Genomic DNA, 26,693 nt, shown 5'->3' with positions numbered 1-26,693 from the left:
GGAGAGTTTTCTCATTAAGGTAGAAATCTTTCTGTATTTCTCATGATCAGACTGTCTGCTATAGGTTTTGCCCCCCAGGAACTCTTTTAATGGCACAAGCCATTAAAACCCTTTTAAAAAAGCTTGGAGTAAGGTCAGGATTGTATATCTGCGATTTGACAGTAATTCCCAGCCAAGTTCCTGTATTATGCAAGTTGTGTTCATGAATAATTGTTTGTACTTCCCACATCCGCAGATGTGCACAGAGGTCTTTGAGCCACCTAATTTAGGATTGCCATTCATGGACATATGGAAATTCTCTATTCTCTATATTCTCTGTTTGCACTGTTCAAATGTTTTAATGCAGCTAAGAATCTAATTACCATACTGTAATTAAAGTCTTCTGTAAATTTTAATTAATATTATGCCTTCATACATGAGGAATTTCATCAATTGTCCTGGTTTGGCTTGGACACCCCTCATATTACTCCTGTACAATTGATGTAGCTTTAATGAATGATATTACTTTTTAAAAAAAGAGAATATGTACTCTTTTCTACCTCACATTCTAAATTATTATTTTATTATTTTTTTTTATTCTAAGCTTTATTGGACTTTTTATTTTAACCAATGAATATGGGCATTAAGACTTATTACTACTTAATATACACTCACCTAAAGGATTATAAGGAACACCTGTTCAATTTCTCATTAATGCAATTAACTAATCAACCAATCACATGGCAGTTGCTTCAATGCATTTAGGGGTGTGGTCCTGGTCAAGACAATCTCCTGAACTCCAAACTGAATGTCAAGATGGGAAAGAAAGGTGATTTAAGCAATTTTAAGCGTGGCATGGTTGTTGGTGCCAGACGGGCCGGTCTGAGTATTTCACAATCTGCTCAGTTACTGGGATTTTCACACGCAACCATTTCTAGGGTTTACAAAGAATGGTGTAAAAAGGGAAAAACATCCAGTATGTGGCAGTCCTGTGGGCGAAAATGCCTTGTTGATGCTAGAGGTCAGAGGAGAATGGGCCGACTGATTCAAGCTGATAGAAGAGCAACTTTGACTGAAATAACTACTCGTTACAACCGAGGTATGCAGCAAAGCATTTGTGAAGCCACAACACGCACAACCTTGAGGCGGATGGGCTAAAACAGCAGAAGACCCTACCGGGTACCACTCATCTCCACTCATCTCCACAATAGGAAAAAGAGGCTACAATTTGCACGAGCTCACCAAAATTGGACAGTTGAAAACTAGAAAAATGTTGCCTGGTCTTATGAGTCTCGATTTCTGTTGAGACATTCAAATGGTAGAGTCAGAATTTGGCGTAAACAGAATGAGAACATGGATCCATCATGTCTTGTTACCACTGCGCAGGCTGCTGGTGGTGGTGTAATGGTGTGGGGAATGTTTTCTTGGTACACTTTAGGCCCCTTAGTGCCCATCGGACATCGTTTTAAATGCCACGTGCTACCTGAGCATTGTTTCTGACCATGTCCATCCCTTTATGACCACCATGTACCCATTCTCTGATGGCTCAAAGCTCGAATTATTTCAAATTGGTTTCCTGAACATGACAATGAGTTCACTGTACTAAAATGGCCCCCACAGTCACCAGATCTCAACGCAATAGAGCATCTTTGGAATGTGGTGGACTGCAAGATGCTATCCTATCAATATGGGCCAACATTTCTAAAGAATGCTTTCAGCACCTCGTTGAATCAATGCCATGTAGAATTAAGGCAGTTCTGAAGGCGAAAGGGGGTCAAACACCGCATTAGTATGGTGTTCCTAATAATCCTTTAGGGGTAGTGTACAGTATATTACTGCTGAAAATTGATGAAACTGCTGAAATGATAAAGATTTGGTGATCTGCTCATCAGTATTAATGCCTAGAGACCTGTCTCATTGATATACTAATGTAATGATAGATTACTAAAAGAATAAATGTTTCCTTATCTATTACTCTTGCAAATATTAATTATGCAAATACTATTATTACACTGTAACAATAAATAACAGTTTTAATAAAAAACACATTCTGGAAATATATGAATTAAATTACATTACAAAATTTTTTTTATTTATTTTAATAGTTGGTTTATGCAACTGCCTCGAGATGTTACTACCCCACTCACAAATATTCAGAATGCCTAGGCCTTATGGGCGCTTCTGCATTGGAAATGTGCAGTACTGGGGAGCTAAAGGTGGAGCTGGCCTGTCGACTGACAGCTCCATGACCACCTCTAGTATCTGGTTCCAAACTTGAGTCTATGTTTAGTGATTGGCTGCGAGGAATAAGGCTGGTCTGGTGAAAGGGTAGCAGTAGGCTGCAGGATGGAGAACATCCAGTACATGCCAGCCTCTCCTGCAAGTACTGGCTATAAACTTCTTGGAACTTCCTGTCCAGGTAACCGTTCAGCATGGAGTTAGTTGGTGGCTCCCCATTACACATAATGCTGCTGTCCATGACAAGGTATCCATCATCATGGATGTCATCCTGCTTGAGGGGAGCTGATGCAGGTTTGAAGTTAAACAGCTGTGAGATGTACCATTGCTGTGGTTTTGTAGACAGAGGATGAACCTGTTTGCTCTCTGCAATGCTACTCAGTTGCAAGTCTAAGGACTGATTGTTCAATTTAGTGTCAGACTCATCAGGTTGACTCAGGCTTATATAGGGCTTTTCTTCATGATTTGAGATGTAGAGACCAGATCTGTGGTGAGGAGCTTTCTGCACAGGCCTGATGTCTGATCCTGTCTTAAGAGATGACTGTGTGCCTGGTAAGGTACATTACAATGGGCCATTATATGACTTAATACTGTATGTGCTCTATAATAAATTTTGGAATTTCTTTAAAAAAACAACTCACCTTTCATGGGTGTAAAAGTTTTGGACTCAAAAAGACCCTCCTCTCTGTAGTGTAACATGAGTATGAAGCCCTCTCCAAGCATTTCTTATCAGGCCTTTGGCTACAACAGGACCATTTGGCCACAGTAGCAATAGAAAATGGGTAAAATAAACTGTAGTAGAAAACATGTCACAGATCATCACTGAATTAAAGTATTGTTGCAGAGTAATTCTATATGTACATGTACAGTATATGTAAATCTAAGGAGGGTACTGTGTATATATATATATATATATATATATATATATATATATATATATATATATTTATATTAAGACAAAAAAAGCAAACAAGTTCATAAGTTTGTACATCTTTTAACTAAAAGTGTTATAGGCCATTAAAACAATCACTTTTATCTATTGCTTTCTATCACAGGTGTATGTTTGTCCTAGTACTGTATGAGAGAATCAGTGAACAGGTACAGAACAGACTACAAACATGACCACCAGAAACTACAAAACCCAACATCTATGCCCACCGTCAGGTTCACTGGAGTTCTGATTGAACTCACCTGTTCCTCATTAACTACAATTAGATTAGCAGTTTGAAAAGCTTGCAGCAGTGCAAAGTACTATTTAGTACATTTCTGTCTAAATTTACTAAGCTTTTGAGTTGTATTTTGATGTTTGGCTTTTGACTACTTTTGTTTGAGGATTCTTGCCATGAGCTTGCCTTTTTTTTGTACTTTGCCTTTTGATTACTGTTTTGGATATGTTTGCTTGGCGTTTATCATTGTGGGCATGGACGTCCCCCCATGCTCTGTGGGCAGTCAATGCGCCTGCATTGAGTAGGGGCCCCAGAATTCCTCCTGCCTTGTGTCCTGAGCTTTATAGAATAGGTTTTCGCCCCTCCCCCAACTGTACACAGGATGAGCACTAAAGAAAATAAATATTTTTAATAAGATGAAAATTTACTTAAATGACAGCTACTATCTTGAGCTTTCCAGGTGCAAATTTCATTTGGCACCCATTATTTGTGATAAAAGACCAATATATCTTTAAAAAAACAAAACATTTTTTATCAATTTATTAACATTTTTCACAATGTTTATCTCCCATTACTGGGATCATTATTTAAAATTTTACACAATGCGTATGTCCTTTAACAAGCAGGTTTGCACAATGTTATTTGACAAACAAAAGTAACTAACAAGGACCACTAAAAAGGTATGGCCTACCCTCACCCCCAATTGTAGAAATTCAAATTAAGAAAATACAAAAAGTTTTAGTCCAAAAACCATGTTGTAAAATTTATGGACAGCATGTAATACTGAACAAATCTATTAACGCAGTTTCTATGTTTTTTGGACAAAGAATTTCCCTATTCAATACAAACCCTTTTGAACCACTGTATATGATAGAAATAAAAAGGCTTGCCAGAAAATCAATAATAAACAACAAAAAAAATTGCTTACCAGAGTAATAAAGATGATAAATAGTTTATTATTGATATGAATGCTAGCTCAGGAGGTATATCCAACTGCAAGTTTATGTAGTGGTGGTGAAGTCCATTGTTAGCTTTTTCTCCAAATGAAAAATACCAGATTTCTACAAATGAGCTTTCTGGTGTCTAAAAGAGGAATTACTGCCTAGTTCCCTGTGATCATGCTTTGAGGCAAAACCATAGCAGATTGCAAAACAAACAGGTCCCTTATGTTGCAATGAGGCAAAATCTTCCACATTTAAGTAACTTTAAGTGTTATTTCCATACAGGAATTGTCATGAAAAAATCTTGGTAAACTTTTCAAGGGAAAATCATTTTCTGAAACTGTAATGATATTTAATTTCAAATATGTTCAATCTGAGTATGCTATTATCATGAGTAGATGTATTGGTGGAGGTTTAAGAGTGCCTTTCAAGTTTCAGAATGAAGTGATCAACCAGGCAAATATGTAATAACAAACGTGTCTGGATAGTTATATATATATTTTACATTTGTCTTTAAAAACTGAAGAAACATTTAATTAAAACAGTGCTTTATTTTCCTGCTCCTCCAATAATACAATTGTTTTTCCAAAAAAAAAAAAAAAAGTTTTTGGCATATTTTCTATTTGCTTATAAAATAGAAAAACGTACACTTAAGACAATTTGAAGAATGGGTTAAAGGTACACTAAGTAATATTTAAAATAAGCAGCGTGTAACTAATATGATTATAGTTGATGTTTGGACATCACATTTAACAAATGGTTAATCAAATGTCTTAAATGACATGTACACTATACTGAGATTTCATAACTGAACTGATTCCTGGTTTTAAGGAAGATACCACAAATGACTGGTACAAGAAATGAAACCAAACCCAAAGTTAAACCTTTATGTGGTTATACATAGTGTACCTTTAATGGTCACCAAAAGCTCAAACACTGAAAGACAAAATGCAGTTTTTGACACAAAACAGCAACGGCTAAAGCAAAAGCACTAGTGACTAGACTTTATTCTAATAAAGGCTAGTAAATTTATATTTACTTCCTACTGTAGCTCTTTAACATTATTTAACAGAAAATTGTTTTAACTCAAACATGAGTTTATAGTATTCATTTTGATCAATTCTAAGTGCAATATGTGTTATAATGCAGGCAATAATCAGTCACTTGCTTATGGCACATTATAAATGAATACCACAGTACAGATGTATGCAACAGACAGTGGCTTCCTTTTTTTAACTTCACAAACAGAAGAATGGCAGACAGCCTATTTTTCTTCAAGTAAAGAGCAAGTAATGCACAGTTGTAAGACCTTCACACAGTCTGTAAGACATCAGGAGCAAGTAGGATGGCATGGTCAAATTTTATGGGGAGATAATTAAAGTGAAGGCATAAAATTGTAGGATTGAAAGCACATAACACATTGTTACATCCTTAGTTTAGAAAGAAAACAGTAGAGTTGCGTCGCAGCCTAAGAGATAGCAGGTAACTGAAGATGCTGTGGACTACTGTTGTTCTTTTTTAGCTAGCGCCTCAGCTTCCTGCAAAAAAGTAAATACATTATTTCAGTTTAAAAGGGACCTATTTTGCCAAATTCACTTTTAGTCATTCGTAGACATTCAGTTTGGTCTCCATTGTGTGAAAAGGGAGAGAGAGAGAGAGAGAGCATACCCTGCTTTTTGTACTTTTTACATTTTGTATTGGCCAAGGTTTAAAAAGACAATAAGATTTCACCCCTATTGTGACATCATATAAGAAGATCCCCTCGCCTGCTCAGCAGCAGCTCATTTATGTAGACACAGAAATTCAGCGTTTAAAAGAAGAGTGACACAAAGACAGTTTAAAGAAACCCATTACTTGGGAGTTATTAACACACACACACACTTTGGGGGAGCTCTACTACAGCTATTCTGTAACGACAAAACAGCCTCAAATTTCATACACAGTTGACTCCAGAATTATTTACATTCTAGATATCACCATGTTTATTCACTGCATGTGTTTTTGCTAACATATATGATGTGTGCCAAATAGCACAGACATACATTTATGTTTTACAGGCTTTTATTTTTGACTTATAAATAAATAAATAAATAAATAAATAAATAAAAGGAATTTCCAGCAGGCAGTTATACTACTTGATCATTAGGTTAGGATATTCTCTCTTTTTACAGAAGGCATAGCTGCAGTAGAAATCAGCCATAATCAAAATAAACAAACCATAAAATATTAACTAGTAAAATATCCTGCTGATTAAAGAAGTTAGGGTGGTTAAAAGCTACTTCATTACGCAAGTGTTAAGAGGGCTCCACCCAACTCAGTTCCTCAGAAGGCTGCTAGAGGAGGCTGTAACATTAAAAAAAAAAAAACTTTACTTGTGAAAACTATTTGTCAAACTCTGACTTAATCAGATCAGTTGTTATCAGAGGGAAGTGTGAGCTGGACATTTGGAATATAGCCAGTGATGCTAGACCCACTGAGGCATAGTGGTGGCCTTTAGCAGGGGCAGTTTAATTAACACTGGGGTTGCTGGGAATTTGACAGAGCCATTACTCTGCAGGGTTGCAACAGGCTTGCCAAGTCCAATAGGGTGGCCTGGACTCTGTGCAGTTATTGTTACTTGCTTGAGCCACATTCCATTGAGCGGGGTTTGTCAATGATATGCAAGGTGGGAATAAAAGGCCCTTATTATGGGTTTTGTTCATATAATTCATGTTTGGCGCAAAATGCATACCTTAGAACCTGGGGGAGCAGTCAAGCCTAGAAAAGCATACACAGCGTTCTCTTCTCGTGCATAAAAGAAGTCCTCATAGTTCTGTGAGAAGGGAGGAGAAATTTCATTTTACATGAAAGCACGACTCAAACAATAAAAAATTTATTAACAAAAAGAGAAAGAAAAGAGAAAGTAATAATTTGCATTTATTAATTACTTGCTAAGTACAGACAACCCCAAAGTGTACAGGACATCTCAAACTATTTAAATATCATAAAAGAGTTACTTTTGTTTATAAAAGTTGGAACTCTCATATGTTCTAGATTTATTTCATGTTAAGTTAAATATTGTTAATTTTGCTTATTATTGCTGAATACTCATGAAAGTATGCATGGGGAAGACTCTGCATGCATGGTCGTCCTACAAGCCCCGCCTCTGATAACCCACCCCCTCAGTTATTCCTGCTGTTATACACCTATCTCACCAATGCGGTTTGAATATGCAAGGACCGACGCGCAAAACATGGAGACCTAATCACAGCGCCAGAACTTGCGGTTAATCATGATGAACCATACTTACGGCCACCGCACATGACCGCATAGGTGAGATAGGGGTATTAGTAGTTAACAGATTATGGGCCAAACTTCGCTTAACGATGATGTTAGAATAATTATAAAGGTCATGATTAAAACATGCATGAGGAATAATTTTCTGCAGTGGAAAACTACTCTAACTAGTTACTTTTATCAGAAAGTAATGCTGTAATGTAACTGATTACTTTTAAATGACAGTAATTTGGTAATGTAATTAGTTACTTTTAAAAGGAATGTCCCTCATCACTGGTGTTAACTGGTTTGCTCACTATGATATTACAGTGCTTTATTGGCCGGCCAGCTCAACTGACCTGAACCTCCTAGAGAATCAATGAAATGTTCTAAAGAAGAAGATAAAAAAAAAAACCTGATCCAACAATATAGACAAGTTGAAAGCTGCTATCAAAGCAACTTGGTTTTCAATAACACCTCATCAATGCCACCGGCTGATCGCCTACTTGCCATGGCACATTAATGCAGTAATTTGTGTTAAAGGCGCCAAGTATTGAGTGAATAAATGAGCAGGTTTTTTTTTTTTTCAGTTTATTCTATTGTAAATCCTGTAAATGATTAAACAAATTAAAATGGGGAAAAAAAAGAAATGTTACAAAAAATAAAAGCTTGAAATATATCACTTTATGCATAATGAATAAAGAATATGAGAATTTCACTTTGTAAACTGAATTACAATTTTTTTTTTACTTTTTTATGACATTTTTTTAGATGCTCTGTAGTATGGTAAGGTATGTTGATGTATCTATTTGTAGGTATACACTACTGTTCAAAGGTTTTAGAACACTTTTTAACTCCATGATCGTTCCTGATTTTTATTTCTTTCTACATTGTAAAGGAATGCTGAAGGCGTCCAAAAATGCATTAATCTCCTTTGAACAGTTAATAGTGAGATGTTTCTGCTACTTATGCTCTGTAAAGACTTCATAACGCCTCTAATCTGAGGTGCTGTTAATTGGTCATTTTTCAGGCTGATAACTCTAAATGAACTTCTCGTCTGCGGCAGATGTAGGTTTTGGTCTCGCTCTCCTGGGATGGCCTTCATGAGAGCCAGTTTCATTATGGTGCTTGACGGATTTTGCAAATGCACTTGACAATACTGTTCTTGCAAGAACTATTAAAGGCTGACCTCTTTGTCTTAAAATACCAACTAACTGTTGTTTTTCTTGTCGTTATGTAATTACCTTATCCCATATGTGTTATTTTATAGTTTTGAAATCACCAGTATTGTTGTAGAATGTAGAAAATAAATCACTAAACAAAAATAAAAATTTGCAAGTGTTCTAAAACTTTTGAACGGTAGTGTACGTAAAGTCAAAAGCCAGCGTACTTTTCCAGGTTGATTAAAATCAGTGAGTAGAAATATGACTGACCCCACAGTATTTCTCCCCATTGAAAATCTGAGGTGGGAGAGGGTTCCCTGTGGCTGGTCGGGAATCTACTGGTACATTTTCCCGCATCCATTTCCTGTTCTCTTCGTTGGCTGCAATGTCACATTCTTCAAAATCAATCTTATTGGCCGCCAGGAACCCAGTGACATCCTGCTGCTGTTTCTTGATCTAACAGGGAGAAATGGAATTAAAAATGAAGTCAATGCCCTTATCATGAGTTACTGACCTCTGTGCTGTTGGACTCAAAACAAGACATTTTTCGTTAGATTCTTTGTTTAAAATACACAGAGGAAGAGGTTTTATTTATCTTACTTCCTCCATCATCTCTGATTAGCTTTGGTCACTACCCAAAGGTTAAAAGTATTTTTGTAAGAAAAAATAAACACTATACATTTGAGGGTATATACAATCACCATTTGTTATAGTAACACCTGTACCGGATGCACATTCATGCCACATGATTTGCTCACTGGATAACTGAATAAATGTACAGGTGCTTCCTAAATAAACGAGGATTGCATGCAGTGTATAACAATGTAATATATATATATTTTACTCCAACCTAACTAAAGTTACATGCTAAATAACGAAATGCCCTTCCAGTTAAAACTGCATGGACAGATCTCAATCACTGATACAAATGTTCCAGAGCAACATTCTAACATGGATGTTTTTTTTAAAGAAGAAACAAAATATGTCTGGGGGCGGATGTGCGTTGTGCACACTTGCTACGCAACCAGCTGGTTAAAATTCTATATTGATTAATATAGGACTGCACTGGAAATAGTGCATGGTTTCATCCAAATCATCATTACTTTTATTTAGCTGCCTACTATTACACTGATAACAGTGCAGTGTTAACAGGCTAGGTACCCAGAAGCATACATTATACAGTGTTTACACACACACACACACACACACACACACACACACACACACACACACACACACACACAGTAACAATCTGCTCTGTCGGGAAACTTCTTTAACAAGGAAAATCTCTAATGACACTCGTGCAGGAGCACACACACACATACACAAACACACACACTCTAATGACTTTTGCTTTGTGCACGCGCACACACACATGGTAACAATGTTATAATAACAGTGCAAAATGAGACTGAGCATGGGAGATGATTACCCACAATTTCGCAGCATGCATGAGAGAACAACCATTGGCTCAGTTGTGATCATGGGTCGCTCGGCAGACGAAGCGCATGCGTACTACTCATATGTCAAGACCTCCCTCGATTATCAAATTAAAAGTTATTCAAAACTTTTGCTCGTCTTGCAAAATGCTCGCAGACCAAGTTACTCGCAATCCAAGGTTCCATTGAATAATAAACACTATGTATATAAGGTTTTGATAAGAGGTATAAGATCAGACATCATGTCACTACCATGTCTATGGAGAATAACTATTATAAGCATGTTGCAATTCTGTTTTGTACAAAGACTTACTCAAAGTCTCCTATTTCAAATAAATTCCTATGTGCCTTAAATTGAGATGTGATTTCTATACATAGAGGCAGGACCATTGAAGATACACTGCCCTGGTCAAAAAAAAGTGTCGCCACCTGGATTTAACCAAAAAAATGGCCTTCCACTAGTTAACTGTTACAGTACTTAATATGGTTCAGCTTGGAACAAGTTACCTGTATAACCTGTATTCTTGTTTCTTAAACAACCATATTTGTTTCAGACAGGTAAAATTGTCCTTCAAAAAAGGAAACAACTAAGAACATTGCTAAAACTACTAAAATTGGTTTAAGAACTGTAAAATGCATTAATAAAAACCTAGAAGGATGGTGGCGAGTAATCATCTATGAGAAAAAAAATGTGGTTGGAAAAAACTTCCTGAATGAGCGTGATGAGAGATCACTTAAATATTTCGTGAAATCAAATTGTTAAAAAAAAAAAACAATTAAAAAAAAGAACGCACAGTTATGATAAATAGTGAAAGTAAGAGCATCTCAACATGCAGAAGGCAAAGAGAACTCGAGGGATTAAGACTAAACTGCTGTGCATTTATATTTTGCAAAAGAATGGAATGTGAAGCATTGAGAAAAAGGTCATGTAGTCTGATGAGTCTTGTTGTACCCTGTTTCAGAGTGATGGATAGATCAGGGTAAGAAAATAGATGGATGAAGTGATACATCCACCATGCCTAGTGTCTACTGTACAAGCCTGTGGGTCAGTGTTATGATCTAGGGTTGCTTCTGTTAATCAGGTTCAGCAATGTTATGTGCCCTAAAATTAGGGTCAGCTAATTACCTGAATATACTGAATGACCAGGTTATTCCATCAATGTATTTTTTCTTCCCTGATGGCTTTCTTGGGCAAAAAAATGTAAAAAATGGTTCAGGAAGCATAAGACATCCTTTTCACACATGGAATGACTACACAGTGGTCTGACTCTCCCATCATCAATACAATATCTTAAAAAGAAATTAAGGTAACTCTAAACAGAAATAAATGTTGTGACATTGCATAAGCTTATTGAAACTATGCCACAGCTGTAATCAAAGCAAAAGATGGTCCAATGAAATATTATACCCCTATCTCACCTATGCGGTTTGACTCACGGTGAGATGCGGAGTAAGGCACCGTGAGTCGCTTCAATTGCCTGCCGCTGGCGCAAAACTTTCTTTTATCTGATTCCGACAAGGGGTTGCCACAGCGAATTATCCAACTTGGCACAGATTTTATAACAGATGCCCTTTCTGAACAATTTTCTCCCATTTTTCTAGCCAGGCTTATGACTAGGGTTGGGAACCAAAAACTTGTTTTAAAACCGGGATGTACCGGACCGAAACAGAACCCGAATTTTGGTGCTTCATTTCGGTGCCACTTAAATGCCTAAACTGTCGATTGAATGACGCAGTTATAATAAGCATCAGATTCATCAACACACATGATCGCTAGCAAAATTTAAATACTGCATTTAAATGCAAAAAATTAATTATTTCCTTAATTAGAAAAATCTTGAGAACTTCGGAAAGCTTTCATAATACAAATCCAAAACATTGTTGCAGTAATGTTACTATCCATTTTAATTTTGTAGATTAAAAGTTTATTAAATTAAATTTAAAAAAATTAAAAGCACAAAGCATCAGGAAATGAAAGACCATCCGAGATGCGAGTGAATGCAGCAACTAACGAGAGACTTGCTCTGACGGCAGCAGGTGGTCTACCGCTATTTTAGCTTGATAAATCAAACAACTTTCGTAAAAATGCTAAAGCTAAACAGTCGAAAGTGTGGCTATATTTCGCAAGAAAGAATTCCGACACCGCGACGTGCAGCAAATGTTTTACAGCAGTGCGTGTAAAGGGGGAAACACGTCAAATCTAATAAAACATTTGAGGGCACACGGAATAAACTTAAAAGCGGAGGGAGGCACTGTGTTTGACAGCTTGGGGACAACAGCTGGCACTATCGGTGTGGGTGACCCCAGCCCCAGTCATACCAACCGTAGCAAAAAGAAGTACACCGATTATGATGACGACAGCAGCCTTTTCGCAGGTTAGTCGTAGGCTAATGTAATGTTAATGACAAAATGCAAATCTTGCATTCATGCTAACAAATGGTCAAACGATTTGTAAAATACTAATGTAACATGGATGCTGTTTATAATCATGGCTTTCCAGCTACTACTAGTAGTACTACAACAGTGACCCCATTTACTATTGCAAAAAAGGCCAATTTGACTAAGGAGAATTTTTTTTGTTTGTTTGTTTAATAAAAATGTATTTTTGGGACATCCACCATCATTTTGTGGCTTTTGTAAAGTATCAATTCGGGCACCGTTTTGGCACCGTTACCGCTTTAAAAGTATCAATTTGGCACCGATATCGAAAAAAAAAACGATACCCAACCCTACGTATGACCATCACTGCATGCAACCCACTGACAGCTGGGCTTGAACACGGATCAACAACCTAGAGCTTTAGCTGCCTGAGCCACCACTCCCTACACATGCTATTATAGATATACAGTGAAACCTCGGATTGCAAGTGTTCCGCAAGACGGGCAAAGATTTTTAATAAATTTTGTCTTAAAAAACGAGCAATTCTTGGTTTCGAGTACCTAGTATCATGTATCACGCACGGGCTTCTTGTTTTGACGCCGAGTGTCATGTGATCACAACTGGGTCAACGGTTTTTCTTTCTCTCTTGCGCTGCAGAATTGTGGGTAATCGTCTCCCCTGCTGGATCTTGGTGCACATCTATCACTAGTATAATCAACATCCGTGCACGCGTGTACTGTTTACTATAACACTGTGACCACGTGTGTGTGTGTGTAAAACTTATTTTGTGTCTGTATGCGTGTGTGTACAGCGCGCGTGTAAAGCAAAAGCAAGTCTCATTGGAGAGGTTAAAAATCCATTTTTTCTCTCTGCTCAAGGCTCAGCATGCTCTGTGTCTGTGTGCGCACATGTCATTGGACACTGTGCCCCACACAAACACACACACACACCCCTTCTACTTCTGCCTTTAAAGACACACACAGACACAAACACACTCTCTCTCTCTGCTCTACACACAAACACTGCTCTGTCGCGAGTCCGTTTTTGGAATGAATTATGCTCGTAATCCAAGGTTCCACCGTAGTAAAATTAAGTTGGTAGGATTTGTACATAGGCCTGTAGTAAACTAAAGACCTCTATGGCAAGGCACAGTATTGAGCTTTTTTTTGTATCTTACCCTAAATTTTAAAGTGTTTAAAATCACTGGTTTTGTCATATATTTTCTTATTTGGAAAGGCATGAAAAACGTAATGTACATACACTCCCCTCTAAAAGAATTGAAACGACAAAGCTAGTTAGTTTTTTTTTTTTTTATGATGAAGTTAGCTGGCCTTGAGATGGGATGTGGGACACTTAAAGTTTTGCCTATTGTTAACATAGTCCATGTTAGGTTTTTACAATGTATGATAATATAATTCTTTGATTTCCAGCGATTAAGTAAGTTTTTTGTAAGAAAAACTGTTGTATGTTCCTTTAAGATGTTGACCCCTAATTTAGAAGACAGATACAGTGCATGTTACTCAGTGCATGTTACACCAGAAGTGCTTGACTGGTGCAGTCCCATATGTGATGAATTTATTAATCTTATGCAATTTGTGTCAGACCGAGTATGACCCATATAATAAAATCTATATTGTTTTTTAGTGCATCAGGTACAGTTTTACTAGTCTGACTAGCTATGTAAGACATGTTCTATAAGCTTTGTGTAGTAGGATGTGCTATGGATACTATTTCATACATGTTTGACATATATATATATACACACACATATAATAGATCAGAGTCGTAACCTGTTTCTGTGAAAAAAAGAATGAAAAATCTGATATGATTCGTATTCCGCTTTTGAAAATTCACAGCACAATTACAGTTTTTCAGATGAACTACAAAAATTGGCCTGTTACTTTTAGAAACATACGCATAGCGTATGTTGTTGGCTTACCACAACTAACTGACAGAACACTTTCCTAGAATGTTTAAAACAGCAACATGGACCAAGCTACTGAGTCTTAATAAGTTGCTTTTCCATCTCTAAGTTGCATTTAACAAGAGCATAAAAGTTCCTGTTTCCCATTTAACCATGTGGTATAAAACTTTGATACAACTGATAGATAAGCAAAATTCATATCAATATCAATATTTTGTTGCCAACTTTAGACCATATGGCCAAAAATATGTGGACACCTGAATATCATTTGGACATTCCCCAAACTGCTGCCACAAAAATTAAAAGTTCATGGGTGCCAAGAATGCATTTGTCTGCTGTAGAAGTCAGGTCCATGAAGACATGAATTTCTTAGGCTGGTTTAGAAGAACTTGAATGGCCTGCACAGACTCCTGACTGCACTGATTGAGTTTAGAATAAATTGAAATGGCGACTGAGTCCCAGGTGTAGTCTCTCGACATCAGTGCCTGACATGACAATTGCTTTTGTTGCTGAGTAGACAAATCTCAACAGCCATGGTCCAAAATCTAGTAGAAAGTCTTTTCTGGTGTGTTGAGGTTATTATAGCAACAAAGGGGAACCAATTCTACATTAATACACATGTGAAAAATGTGGTTTGGTGTTCATATACATTTGGATATATAGTACGTGTGCCAATAAAGAGGTCAATTTATACATTAAGACCATCAAATAAATCAATAATAAAACCAGAAGGAGGTCAGGTGGTTCTCTTAGTCTTGTACAAAAACTGTGAATCTGGGTTCTTGCATAACTAACCTTAAATAGAGTAACATGCTGGGATAGCTCAGTGGTGCGCTTTATATGAATGAATAAGTTTGTAATCATAGTATTTTTAATAATCCGAATAAAGTATATTTGATTTTTAAAATTTAGTTTGACCAACTCAAGCTGTGCTTTGGCAGACCGCCTCATTTAATCTCAAATCACATTTTAGTGTGAGTGCACTACGTATAGCAAAAAAACCATTGTGTAAACTCTCCATGTAGTGTGGCAAGATAGGGAGCATAGCCCTACTTGGGAATGAACCTCTGTGAGGTTTTATTTTGAACACTGTTATCTTATAATGTTCATAGATAGCCAATGCTGTGTTTCTATGCTTGCATGTCGCTCGTTTGGTGAAGTTTTATATTACTCTTGGTCAGCTTGGCTAGGTGTTACTGTCGGTTGACTTGACATGCGCATTGATGAGTTTGGGAGCAGAGCTTCTAAAGGAGCACTGAATGAGGGGTGTATTTGTTTGGCTTTGGAGTCAACACTAAGACTTGTTCGTTTTCCAATATGTTGATGTTTGACAGCTTTAGAGTCAAACATCAACAGCTTTCTTCCAAAATTAACTACAATACATTTAAGACATTATACTACTTTGATAACATTACTTATGAATTATTAATATACCATGTTAATATGTCATAAGTAATAGTAAATGATTTATTCATTCTTATTAATGTATTGTATGTAACCTCAATGTAGGAAAATGTATCAAGTTAAATATTTAATTCAATGGACTCCATATGTATGTAATCTAAGTATGGATACATATGTATCTGAAAGTAGATTATTAAAAAAATTAACTAAGCAAGCATTGAAGATCGAGGAAATTCATTTATCATGAATATTCCTTAAAGTGCCTATTAAATCCAAATAAAATAATGTATTATTAAAAAAAAAAGAAGAAAAAAAAAAAGTGTGACTCAACCAAATCTCTGTCTCAAGGAGGCCATACACACCTTCTGCCTAAAGGAGCAACTTCAAATGTTAGGCTTATTGTGTAAATGAAATGGCCAAAACCCCATTTAAGTCTATTTACATTGTGGGTTATAAAACTACAAAATACATGCACAAACATATACATACACACGCACGTACGCACGCATGCACACATACAGTAACCTGATCAGTTACATCTGGCTGACAGGGTTTAAGGCACAGCAGAGGCAAGTCTAACAAGAAGTAGAGAAGAATGACCCTAGAAGGGGAGACAAAAACTACGAGATCTTTTGGGACTGGTCTAAAGGAGGAGGGACTTAGTTAAACACAAACCAAATAAGGTCTGCTGTGGGGAGGTTAGCAATAGTCTGCTTCTAAATACTGTAGCTGAATGCCACCAGACAGACAGACATAGAGTGTCATGATTAAGACATCAGCGAGGCTCAACCAGTTGAATAATCATTTACAGGAATGTGGTTCATAAGTCTGTTGGCAAGCAGCTGCTTCAACACACAGATATAACACATTCCAAGTTAGTTTCTGGAACAAAAAGATACATTTGTTAGAAATCTGTTACTCCGAACTGACAAATGCAAAGCCTATTTGCCTATGCAAAACGTCATGAGAAGGAGAGCACTCAGGAAACACCAAACAACAGTGGTGCTGTGCCTTGGATGGTTATGGAATGTCTGGAAATGAGTTGCAGCATGAACTCAGCAGTTGTTGCGCAAGCACAAGCTCTCCTGAGAGAGTGTAAGAGGATAGCAGCCTTCCCGTTTAGTTCAGCTTTGGGTGCAACCACTTACAAAATAACCCATTTAACTGATGGCAAGTTGTACCAAATTTCCCTGAAAGACAACCCAAATGTAACTTTGCTTTTATTGTATATTTAACTTGAAATTTTCCAAATGCAAACTATAAACTGTTTTTGCATGTATTTGTGTTCATTTCCTCTTGCATAAGAGTGGCAATAAAGAAGCATCTAACTTTCCTTTCACTTTTACAGCATACAGTCTAGTGGAATTCAACAGTACAAAAAAATGTAATATTAAAATTAAATCCTTAGCCCTTGCAGATGCCCAATTCCATAATAATTTTTCAAACACTGCAAAAGCATTACGTTTTACCAAAACAAGAGCACCATTAAAAAAAAAAACTCTTAGGATGTTGATAAATGATTAGTGGCATAATGGTTCTCTGAGATCATGAAACTTTGTTGTCTATTTATTACTGTAACCACCTTCCATATCAAGTAAGATAACAGTAGGTATATTGACATGGTTTAGTTTGTGTCTGTACGAGACTCCTGAACCTCCAGTGTCATCTGTTTAACTGTTATAGCTAAAGGAATAAAATTGAACCAATGTCAGTATAGCCTCTGTAATGGCCTACAGTATTGACCCCCTCTATTATTAAGTCAGTAGTAGGATAGAAAGACTTAATCATTACCAGCTAACAACAGAAATTTTAAAATAGATGGAAATTTCATGGACAACACAGGGGAAAATAATTATTTGATTCCCTGTAGATTTTGTAAGTTAAACTTAAAAGGACATGAAGGGTCTATAATTTTATTATAGATTATTTTTTAAGGATAGAGACAGGATATTAAAAAAATAAGTCTTTGATCCACTACCAACCAGCAATAATTCTTGCTCCCACTGACTGGTTATGTGCTCATGTGATACATAGATTCATTTAAGAAGGTGTTCCTAACAACAATTCGTTTTGTGTATAAAATACACCTGTCCAAGGCAAGGCAGGGCAAGTTTATTTGTATAGCACATTTCATCCACAATGGTAATTCAAAGTGCTTTACATAGAAGAAAAGAAAATAATCATGAAATGAAATAAAAGATAATAGCAATAAGACTTTTTAACAAAAACTTTTAAATTTCATTTAAAATAAAAATAAAAACAGTTTGCAACAAAACTTTAAACTAATTGAAATGTAATAAAAAAAGACTAATTAAAACTAATCTAAAACTTAATTTAAAAATAAAACAGTTTAAGATATTAGATAAACATAAAATAGTGCAGTCAGTTCGGACGTAGCACAGTGATCATTGAATAAATGCATAGCTGAACAGATGAGTTTTGAGACTAGATTTAAATGTGACTAATGTTTTAGCACATTTGATCTCTTCTGGAAGCTGGTTCCAACTGCGGGCAGCATAATGGCTAAAGGCGGACTCCCCTTGTTTTGTGTGTACCCTTGGTATTTTTAACTGACTCGATTCTAACGATCTGAGCGGTCTGTTAGGGTTATATTTAGTGAACATATCTGTAATGTATTTAGGTCCTAGGCCATTTAGTGATTTATAAACAAGTAAAAGTACTTTAAAATCTATCCTAAATGTTACAGGAAGCCAGTGTAAGGACCTGGGGACTGGTGTGATGTGATCAGATTTTCTGGTTCTAGTCAGAATACTGGCAGCAGCGTTCTGGATGAGCTGCAGCTGTCTAATGGTCTTCTTGGGAAGGCTGGTGAGGAGACCATTACAATAATCCACCCTGCTGGTGATAAAGGCATGGACAAGTTTCTCCAAGTCTTAATTGGAAACAAAACATCTAATTCTTGCAATGTTTCTGAGATGATAGTATGCTGATTCCAGAGAATCTCTATTTTACATTCAAACCAGCGACAAGACCACCAGTCTGAAGATTTTGCCTCATGGGGTAAGGATAATCATGGGACTTCTGAACTACACAGGGGAGCTTGTAAATGATCTTAAGGCAGTTGGTACCACAGTCACCAAACAAACCATTGGTAACACAACATGCCACTATAAATTGAAATCCTACAGTGCTACAAGGTCCCCTCCTCAAGAAGGCACATGTACAGGCCCATCTGAAGTTTGCCAACATGGAAGCATTGTAAACAGAGAAGGATTGTTAAAAAACAGTCAAACACTGAGGTGGAAATGCTTGGGGATTGTTTATCTGCTAAAGCAGACAACAGATGGGGCCATGCATTGTGAAATCTTGGATGGGAACCTCCTGAAGATGCGTCGTGGATGAGTCATCCACTATGACAATGGCCCAAAACATACCGCCAAGGTAAAAAAGGAGTGTCTCAAGAAGAAGCACATGGAGTGGGCTAGCCAGTCTCTAGAAACCTTGAAGATTTAGAGAAGATCTATAAAGAAGAGTGGACCAAAATACCCCGAGATGTGGGCAAACCTGATAACCAACTACAGTAAGATGTTATACCTCGGTGCTTGGCAACAAGGGTTTCACGACCAAGTACTAAATCATGTTTTGCTTGGGGATTAAATACTTATTTTCCCAAAATATTAATTAAAATGCAAATTAATTTATAATATTTATATGTTTTTTTCTGGATTTTTGATTGACATTCTGTCCTATTAAAAAAACCCTATAATAAAAATTATAGACCCTTAATTTCTCTGTAAGTGGGCAACTTTACAAAATCCACAAAGGATCAAATAATCATTTCCCCACTGTATGTTGGAAAATACATATTGCCTAAATACCTGCAGGTTTGATAGTGCTTACAGTGATGTAGCAAAGAAATTCCCAAGGTCCTACCTTATCCCACCCCAAAGTGGTAGCAATTCTAATAAATATTTCAAGCAATAATATTAAATCTACCTGCCTAATATTATGTAGCCCCCATTGGCAGGTATCAAAACCATTAAGAATCAAGTAAGCTGCACTGGGACAAGAAAATAAATTGTACAATTTCCCACTTTACAGCAGACATAATTTTATGTCAAATAAAAGGAAGGACTAACATTGGAATGATATAAAAGATGACAACTATTTAATTAAACACTTTATAGCCCAGCACAAAATATTGCTTTGTAAACAGTTCTAGTTGGGCTTATCGAAATAGTCATTGCACATTTATAATGAAACTTAACAATATGGCTTCAAGTTTGAACTTAAGATACTACTCTCTATTTTGACTAGCATCATGACAGTAAAATAATTAGACTGTGCACATCATTGTGACTTAAGTACAAGATGAAAGAGTAACTCCTCTCAACAAAGGCTGGTCTTTTAAATACTGTTAGCTCTTTATCTGTACATGTCCTTGTAATTGCTTAATCAATCAGCAGAGCCCATGTATGAACAAATAGTGTTAGCAGACTGGCTAACAATGGAGTTTAACTGAGTTTGAAATGCACAACTATGGAGGAACTCCCCAATGCCTCCTTTTAGCCAATGCTAAGACACTACCATAAGTCTGTAAATATCACACTGTACAAAGAAATATCAAACAAATATTATGCACTAGCTTTCCACCAAATTCAAGAACAATACATGCTTGCATGTTACATTATAACGTAATATAAACTTGTTTATGCTCTCACTCCCATTAGTTTGTTTACATACTCATGCTCTCTGTGATTACTGATTGGGGGCAAATCCAGTCTGAACCTGATTATAAGACAAAGTACATTCTTACTGAGCATTTTCTAGTATAATCTTCATATCCACAGACACCTGCATTTCAGTGGCATAAAATATTTCATCTTGATGATAAAGATAACAAAGATCATTGTTATTTCACATGTATGTGACCATGTTACCACATCCATTGGTCTGTTGGTCAGAATAGTTCCTCTTTCTAACTGTCTAAAACTAAAGTTCACTATATTCTGTGACAAAGAACCATTTAAGTGTAACAATGCTGAAATGATTAACCGAATCTGTCCTCCTAATTTGAATTAGGAGCTACAGTGGAGAGCCAGGCCAAATTTCAACTACCATCATTAGGTGAATTTTGCACAAAAGCACACAAAATGCCTGTCGAAAACTTTGCTTGAGTTTCTTTTGTTCAATGTTTAAATTTTTTTTTTAAAAACTCATTTTTGAGGGGGTTATGAACATTTGTTTAACACGACATCCTGAAACATATTTCACATAGAAGATAATGGGGATTGCCACTTTATCTGTGCCTGAAAATTGATGGCTGAAGCACCTTAGGAGCACAATTGTCTCCGCTCATCACTAAGAAAACATTTATGTTAAAATGTTTATCCATATTTGTTTATGAATATCTAATTATAATTTTTCTTAATTTGTTTAACTTTTTAACTTACCAATTTTTGCATTTAAGTGTACACATTTCAGCTCCTTTCTTACTCTGGGAAAAAAAAAAAAAACTAAGACCTATCCTTTACAGTTTCTAATATGAAGACGAACATCAGCCTAATGACTATTAAAATGCATTGCTAACCCAAAGCCTTATCAGCAGAAGCCAACAAAATTCAATAATATTTTTACGGTGATTGGTGGAATGGATGCCACAAGGAGATACAAAAACAGGTACAAGCAGGAAGGAAGCAGAGCATGCACTAACTGATGTCACGGCCAAAGCAAATGTCATGACCAACGCGTGTATAGAGTGACTATATACACAGATAAGTCATACCTTTAAAAGCAACTATGTAATATTGTGTGGGCCCCATGTGCTACTGGAAAAGTTCTAACTTGTTAAGACATAAACTCCACAAGACAACAAAGATTTAATGTTGTAAATAGCAGCAAGAAGTGAGCAGCACATTGCAAGGTGGGCTTCTATGTACTATACTAGACTTACTTGTCTAGCCATCCCACAGATGATTGTTTAAACTGAGATCTGAGAAATGTGGAAGCCAAGTCAACACCTTGAAAACTTTGTTATGTTCCACAAAACATTCCTAAAGAGTTTTTGCAGACACAAAAGTTAGGTTTCATGTCAAAATAGCATCTAAATTAATGCAAGTAGCCAACATTTCCCAGTAGAACATTGCCTGCTACATCAAACTGCCTCCACTGGCTTGCCTTCTTCCCAGAGGGCATTCTGGTACCATCTCTTCCCAATATATATGATGCACAACAGTAGTCCACATAATGTAAAATAAAACATGATTAATCAGACCAGACCACTTTTTTCCACTGCTCCATGGTTCAGTTCTGTTGTCCACGTGTCTATAGTAGGTGCTACAGCAGTGGACAGAGGTCAGCATGTGCATGCTGACCAGTCAGCAGCTTTAAAGACCCATATGCAACAACCTGCAATGCACTGTTTTTTTTTCTTAACCCCTCTCATATAGCAAGCAATTAATTTTGTCAGCAATTTGTTTAATATTCACCAGCAGTTAGTCTGTTAAAAATGTGGTTCAGAGTGCTATAGTATGGTAAATGGCTGGTATTATAACTGTGTGTTCTTAAACACTTGGGAAAGATTATATAGTTAACTAAGAGAAGTTAAAAAATTGCACAACATTTTAAATAACATAACCACTCTGAAACTGAAACACAAACCCCTACTTTTACAGCTGTGTCTTGCCTGAAATTAATAACTCCATTTTGGAATAACGTTGTTGCTATTTCCATGATGTAATTGGTGGGTACACAGACAAAAATGCTGGCAGAACAAATTCAACTGCAGATCCATCTTAGCACTACATGATTGATTTACTTTAACTGTTGCACTCTGCCACATTGTTCTGAGTGGAAGTTTGTCCTGAGGTAACTAGTTGTGTTGCAATGTAGACATGAGACTTGAGTTACGGCACTTAAGAGGAGAGGTAATGCAAAAAAATATATATATATAATAAACCATAAATGGAAAGAAATTTGCAATAAAATGAAAAATAAATAGAAAAGTGAGAGAAAGCAATGTATATTTTTATATTAAGTATATGTTTTAATCTAATTCTTTACTAAATGCATATTTAAGTAGCACATTTGAACAGTTACATAAAAGTATGTCACAATGATGGTTCTACTGAAGGTTTATAAGAAGATAGCCAGATGAAGATCTTATACAGTATCTAACCTGAGAAACCAATTAACTATTTTTTTTCTTTTCACGCTGCATTCTGTTCATAGATCATTACAATGTCCAGAATAGCTAACTATCAAAATCTAGCGAATGCTGCAAGGGTTGAATTTCATCTAATCTATACATCAAGATCCTGATCTCCATGTGTTGACATTGAACCTCACAAAACTACCAGTTGGTCAACTCTAGAAGGTGTGTCTTAATGTTACATAACTTCAATCCTTGGAGCTTAACAGTGATAGTTAACTGACCAAATTAGGAGGAGCTAGTTAAACTCAACACATCTGGAGTCTGGGGTTGCAGGTCATAGCAGTATACAGATATATAATACTATAACAGCACATCCCACTTTCTCTTTATTAAAAAAAAAAACATTTAAGACTTAGAAATCCTCACACAGCATAAAATAAACCTAAATATCAAACCTAATATTCTTTTTATGGGTATATAAAATGCCACTATTGCGTTATTTAAGCTGAGAGTCATGAGCAGGGATATAAAAGCAGTTGTTGCAAAAAAAAAGAAAGAAAAACTGCAAAAAAAAAAAAAACCAAAGAAAAAATAAACTACAACGTCATTTTCAAAGCAGCATAACAATTTCATTCTTTGACAGATCAGGAAGTGGCTGCATCACCGCAAAATATCTCTCCAATGCCATATATAGAGCTATTTATTTCTCGACTTCCGTTAACTTACTGTTTAGAACAAAATCAGCCTAACCTAGTCACTGCTCTGCTTCACATCTACATACATATTATACAAACGCTTTACGATGGATAAATGCAAAATTGTACATATTTCCTTAAACAAATCAGCCAGTCTGTACAGACGTAACGCTCCTGGAAAGATTTTCAGATTTTTCAGCTGCAACCTGATATCCTGCGAGGATGCTAGCGACTGGCTCATATGCACAGCTTTTAAATAACGTTGAAAAGGATCCGTTTCCTTGCATCAATCTTTGGCATGATAAATAAACGAATTTGCTGGAATAGCTTACTGAGGTTGATCCGGAAGACGTCGCGATGTAAACCTTGACCACCATCGTTCTCGAAATTTCTTGCGACGTGGAAAAAAACACAAAGCTTTGGAGGCTGCTACGTGTGTTTGCGCGTCCTTTTCACCTAAAACTGTAGACTAGTGTTCTTCCTGACGGAGGAGTATATGCAAGACTCCCTTAGCTTCTCGACAGACTTCCCAACTTCCCCGCCCCTCTCTCTCTCTCTCTCTCTCTGACACACACATACGCCCCACCCCTCGTCTGCTAACAACGCGGGAACAATACATTGCTACCGTGTGCAAAATAGTGCACAACAGGCTATCCTTTACCTAGTACTGCAGCCATACACATTGAATAGGACGGACTCGTTTACACTGGAAACAACACATATAACTAAACAAACAGCACCTATATTAAAATGTGTTAAATTGCATGGACGATGTACACAGGCTCATTTCCTTTTTTCATTCAACTGGTACATTTAGTTAGCTTATGAGATGGTGTATACTGTTTATACCTGGGTACCAAGTGTTTTGCACATTTGACATTTGAGTCCCATGTTCAAAAAACAGCTGATTCAATTAATAAGAACATTGTACGAACGTTGGCATAGTGAGCTTTACATCTGGAGTCTGGGTTCGGGGATCAGTTCCCGCTGCAAGGGTATGTTTGCATGTTCTCCCCATGCTTGGTCAGACACTAGGTTCCAAATTGCCTGTAGTGTGTCAATATAGACTGGACCTTACCACGGCCATGAGATAAGAATAAATACATTGGCAATCACCTCTGGCCTCCACTGTCCCAAGTTGGACTAAAGAGATTGCTAAATGGATGAATGATTTTTACTGTATGTAAAAATGTAATCATCTGACAGATCAATTCATTCATTTATCTTCAATAACCACTTTATCCTAATCAGGTTCTTCTTCTTCTTTGTCTTTCGGCTGTTCCCTTTCAGGGGTCACCACAGCGAATCATTTGCCTCCATCTAACCCTTTCCTCTGCATCCTCTCCTCTCACACAAACTAACTTCATGTCCTCTCTCACTGCATCACCGAAAATCCTTTATTCTAATCAGGTTAATAGTGGTAATATACAGTACAATACTGTTCAATCCACCTGTCTGTTTTTGTCAGCAGAAGCAAACCAAACAATTCAGATAAAAACTTACTTACACATGAATCTCATATGCATAAAAGGTCTGTAAACCAAGCTAAAGATTGAAACCTGGAGCTCTACATCAGCTACATTACCCTCTGCACCACCATGACACCCCGACTTTGTCACAATGATGACTAAGCAAAGCTGATTTTGGCACATGTTTTAAAATTTTACCTGAGAATCTAACTGAAATGAGATCTAAACTGAACTATTTTTGAACATATTATTGGAACATAATAAAAAGCTGATCAATAAGTAATAAAAGTTTAGTGATATTACAATTTAATTTAGGTAAATTTTAGGCCTACTTATATTTGTGCAGATACAACAGCTAAATAAAATAATGATTTACTTTTTTTTCTCCTGAGGGGCAGCTCACCCAGACATTTCCATTACTTATCTCTGTATTTCTAAAACTTAATCACAGAAAAACTGAACTGTTGTTCACCCAGGTAATCGGGGTGACCGGACAATCAACTGCCAAACTGTCAACTGTCAATTGCTAACCTTACATGCCCATATCGATATCTTCTTTACATCAGATGGAATCGCTCATTTCCATTCACACATACCTCACATGTGCTTGTTTAGTTTCTTCATTTTGAGATTAGACTCCTGCAATTTGATCCTGGCAGGTCAGCCTCTATGCACCATTCAACCCCTTCAATTTGTGCAAAATGCAGATGTGCAACCTGTTTTCAATCTTTCTAAATTATCCCACAGCGCCCTATTACTTCACTTTCTCCATTGGTTACATCTAGCTGCCTGTTTCAGATTTAAAACACTGATGCTTGCCTACAAAGCCAGAAACAGGACAATGCCCATTTACTCCAATGCACTTGTCACACAATGCAACGCACCACACTACTGTAGCTCGACTGCTTGACTGATCCCACCATCTCTCATTGTACAAAGCATGTACTGTATCAAGACTCTTTTCTGTTCTGGCAAGTAAATTGAAGAATAAACTGTGTTTAGAATGTTTGGTACACAATATTATCAGTAACCTAGTTACATATATAGAGAGAGAATCCTTTGTGAACTTTGTCCATCCTGTTCTTTCTGTTGATGGGTGGACTGCTTGGAGTATGGCAATATTTGATTGTGACACCTTCGCCCTTGCTTTGTGAAGGGTGCTGTTGATGTCTAACTGTTTTTGTTTGTTTGTTTCTTCTTGGAGGATGTTAACAGCTCTCACAATGTTTCTGTTATCAATTGCTGGGGTTTAATTGGCCAACCTGTTCCATTATTTCTAGAGTAAGAGCTATTACCTGTTTAAACAATCACTCTAGCAGGGCACATCTGGGCAACAAGAAAGACCTGTCAGTGACGTATTCCACTATTTTTAATAACTTAAAAAAATGGGTGGCTTCAAAGTAAATGTGCATTGTTCTAATATATGTATCTATTGTCTGATATCCATGTTAGATATAAACAAACATCGCCAGTGTAGCAAGAACAAAAGAACTGACCTTGCAGATTTAATACTTTAAAGAACATCTA

The 26,693-nt window shown here is 36.6% G+C and overlaps 2 protein-coding genes across 3 annotated transcripts; both read right to left on the bottom strand.

The window, feature by feature from the left end:
- Window positions 1–1,845: 1,845 nt before the first annotated feature.
- On the bottom strand, window positions 1,846–5,008 carry LOC128531665 (uncharacterized). 2 transcript variants are annotated; one of them, XM_053505724.1, is made up of 3 exons: window positions 4,312–5,008; window positions 2,859–3,009; window positions 1,846–2,766 (listed from the first exon to the last, which is right to left on the bottom strand). In XM_053505724.1, exons 2-3 carry the CDS (start codon window positions 2,938–2,940, stop codon window positions 2,123–2,125), a joined length of 726 nt encoding a protein of 241 aa, XP_053361699.1. In that variant the 5' UTR covers window positions 2,941–3,009; window positions 4,312–5,008; the 3' UTR covers window positions 1,846–2,122. The 2 variants fall into 2 exon arrangements, with proteins under 2 accessions (XP_053361699.1, XP_053361700.1); XM_053505725.1 differs by having other exon boundaries at window positions 2,859–2,958.
- A 194-nt stretch (window positions 5,009–5,202) lies between these two features.
- Window positions 5,203–24,239, bottom strand: sh3bgrl (SH3 domain binding glutamate-rich protein like). Its single transcript, XM_053505726.1, has 4 exons — window positions 24,030–24,239; window positions 9,013–9,198; window positions 7,056–7,136; window positions 5,203–5,862 (listed from the first exon to the last, which is right to left on the bottom strand). The coding sequence occupies exons 1-4, from the start codon at window positions 24,072–24,074 to the stop codon at window positions 5,827–5,829; spliced, it is 348 nt and encodes a 115-aa protein (XP_053361701.1). The 5' UTR covers window positions 24,075–24,239; the 3' UTR covers window positions 5,203–5,826.
- Between the last annotated feature and the right edge of the window lie 2,454 nt (window positions 24,240–26,693).

Source organism: Clarias gariepinus, chromosome 10 (assembly GCF_024256425.1).
Source record: "Clarias gariepinus isolate MV-2021 ecotype Netherlands chromosome 10, CGAR_prim_01v2, whole genome shotgun sequence".
NCBI classification, from domain to species: Eukaryota; Metazoa; Chordata; class Actinopteri; order Siluriformes; family Clariidae; genus Clarias; species Clarias gariepinus.
Note: the sequence above shows the minus strand (reverse complement) of the source record. Positions and strands in the feature narration are given on the sequence as shown.

What these genes read in the sequence shown, in the direction of transcription:
- LOC128531665 (XM_053505724.1), bottom strand. Translation starts at nt 2,940, where the DNA reads ATGCTTGGAGAGGGCTTCATACTCATGTTACACTACAGAGAGGAGGGT. An exon ending in AACTTTTACACCCATGAAAG is followed by an intron (nt 2,767 to 2,858) that starts GTGAGTTGTTTT and finishes GTACCTTACCAG; the next exon opens with GCACACAGTCATCTCTTAAG.
- sh3bgrl (XM_053505726.1), bottom strand. Translation starts at nt 24,074, where the DNA reads ATGGTGGTCAAGGTTTACATCGCGACGTCTTCCGGATCAACCTCA. An exon ending in ATGGGGAGAAATACTGTGGG is followed by an intron (nt 7,137 to 9,012) that starts GTCAGTCATATT and finishes CCCTTCTCACAG; the next exon opens with AACTATGAGGACTTCTTTTA. An exon ending in CTGCTCCCCCAGGTTCTAAG is followed by an intron (nt 5,863 to 7,055) that starts GTATGCATTTTG and finishes ACTTTTTTGCAG; the next exon opens with GAAGCTGAGGCGCTAGCTAA.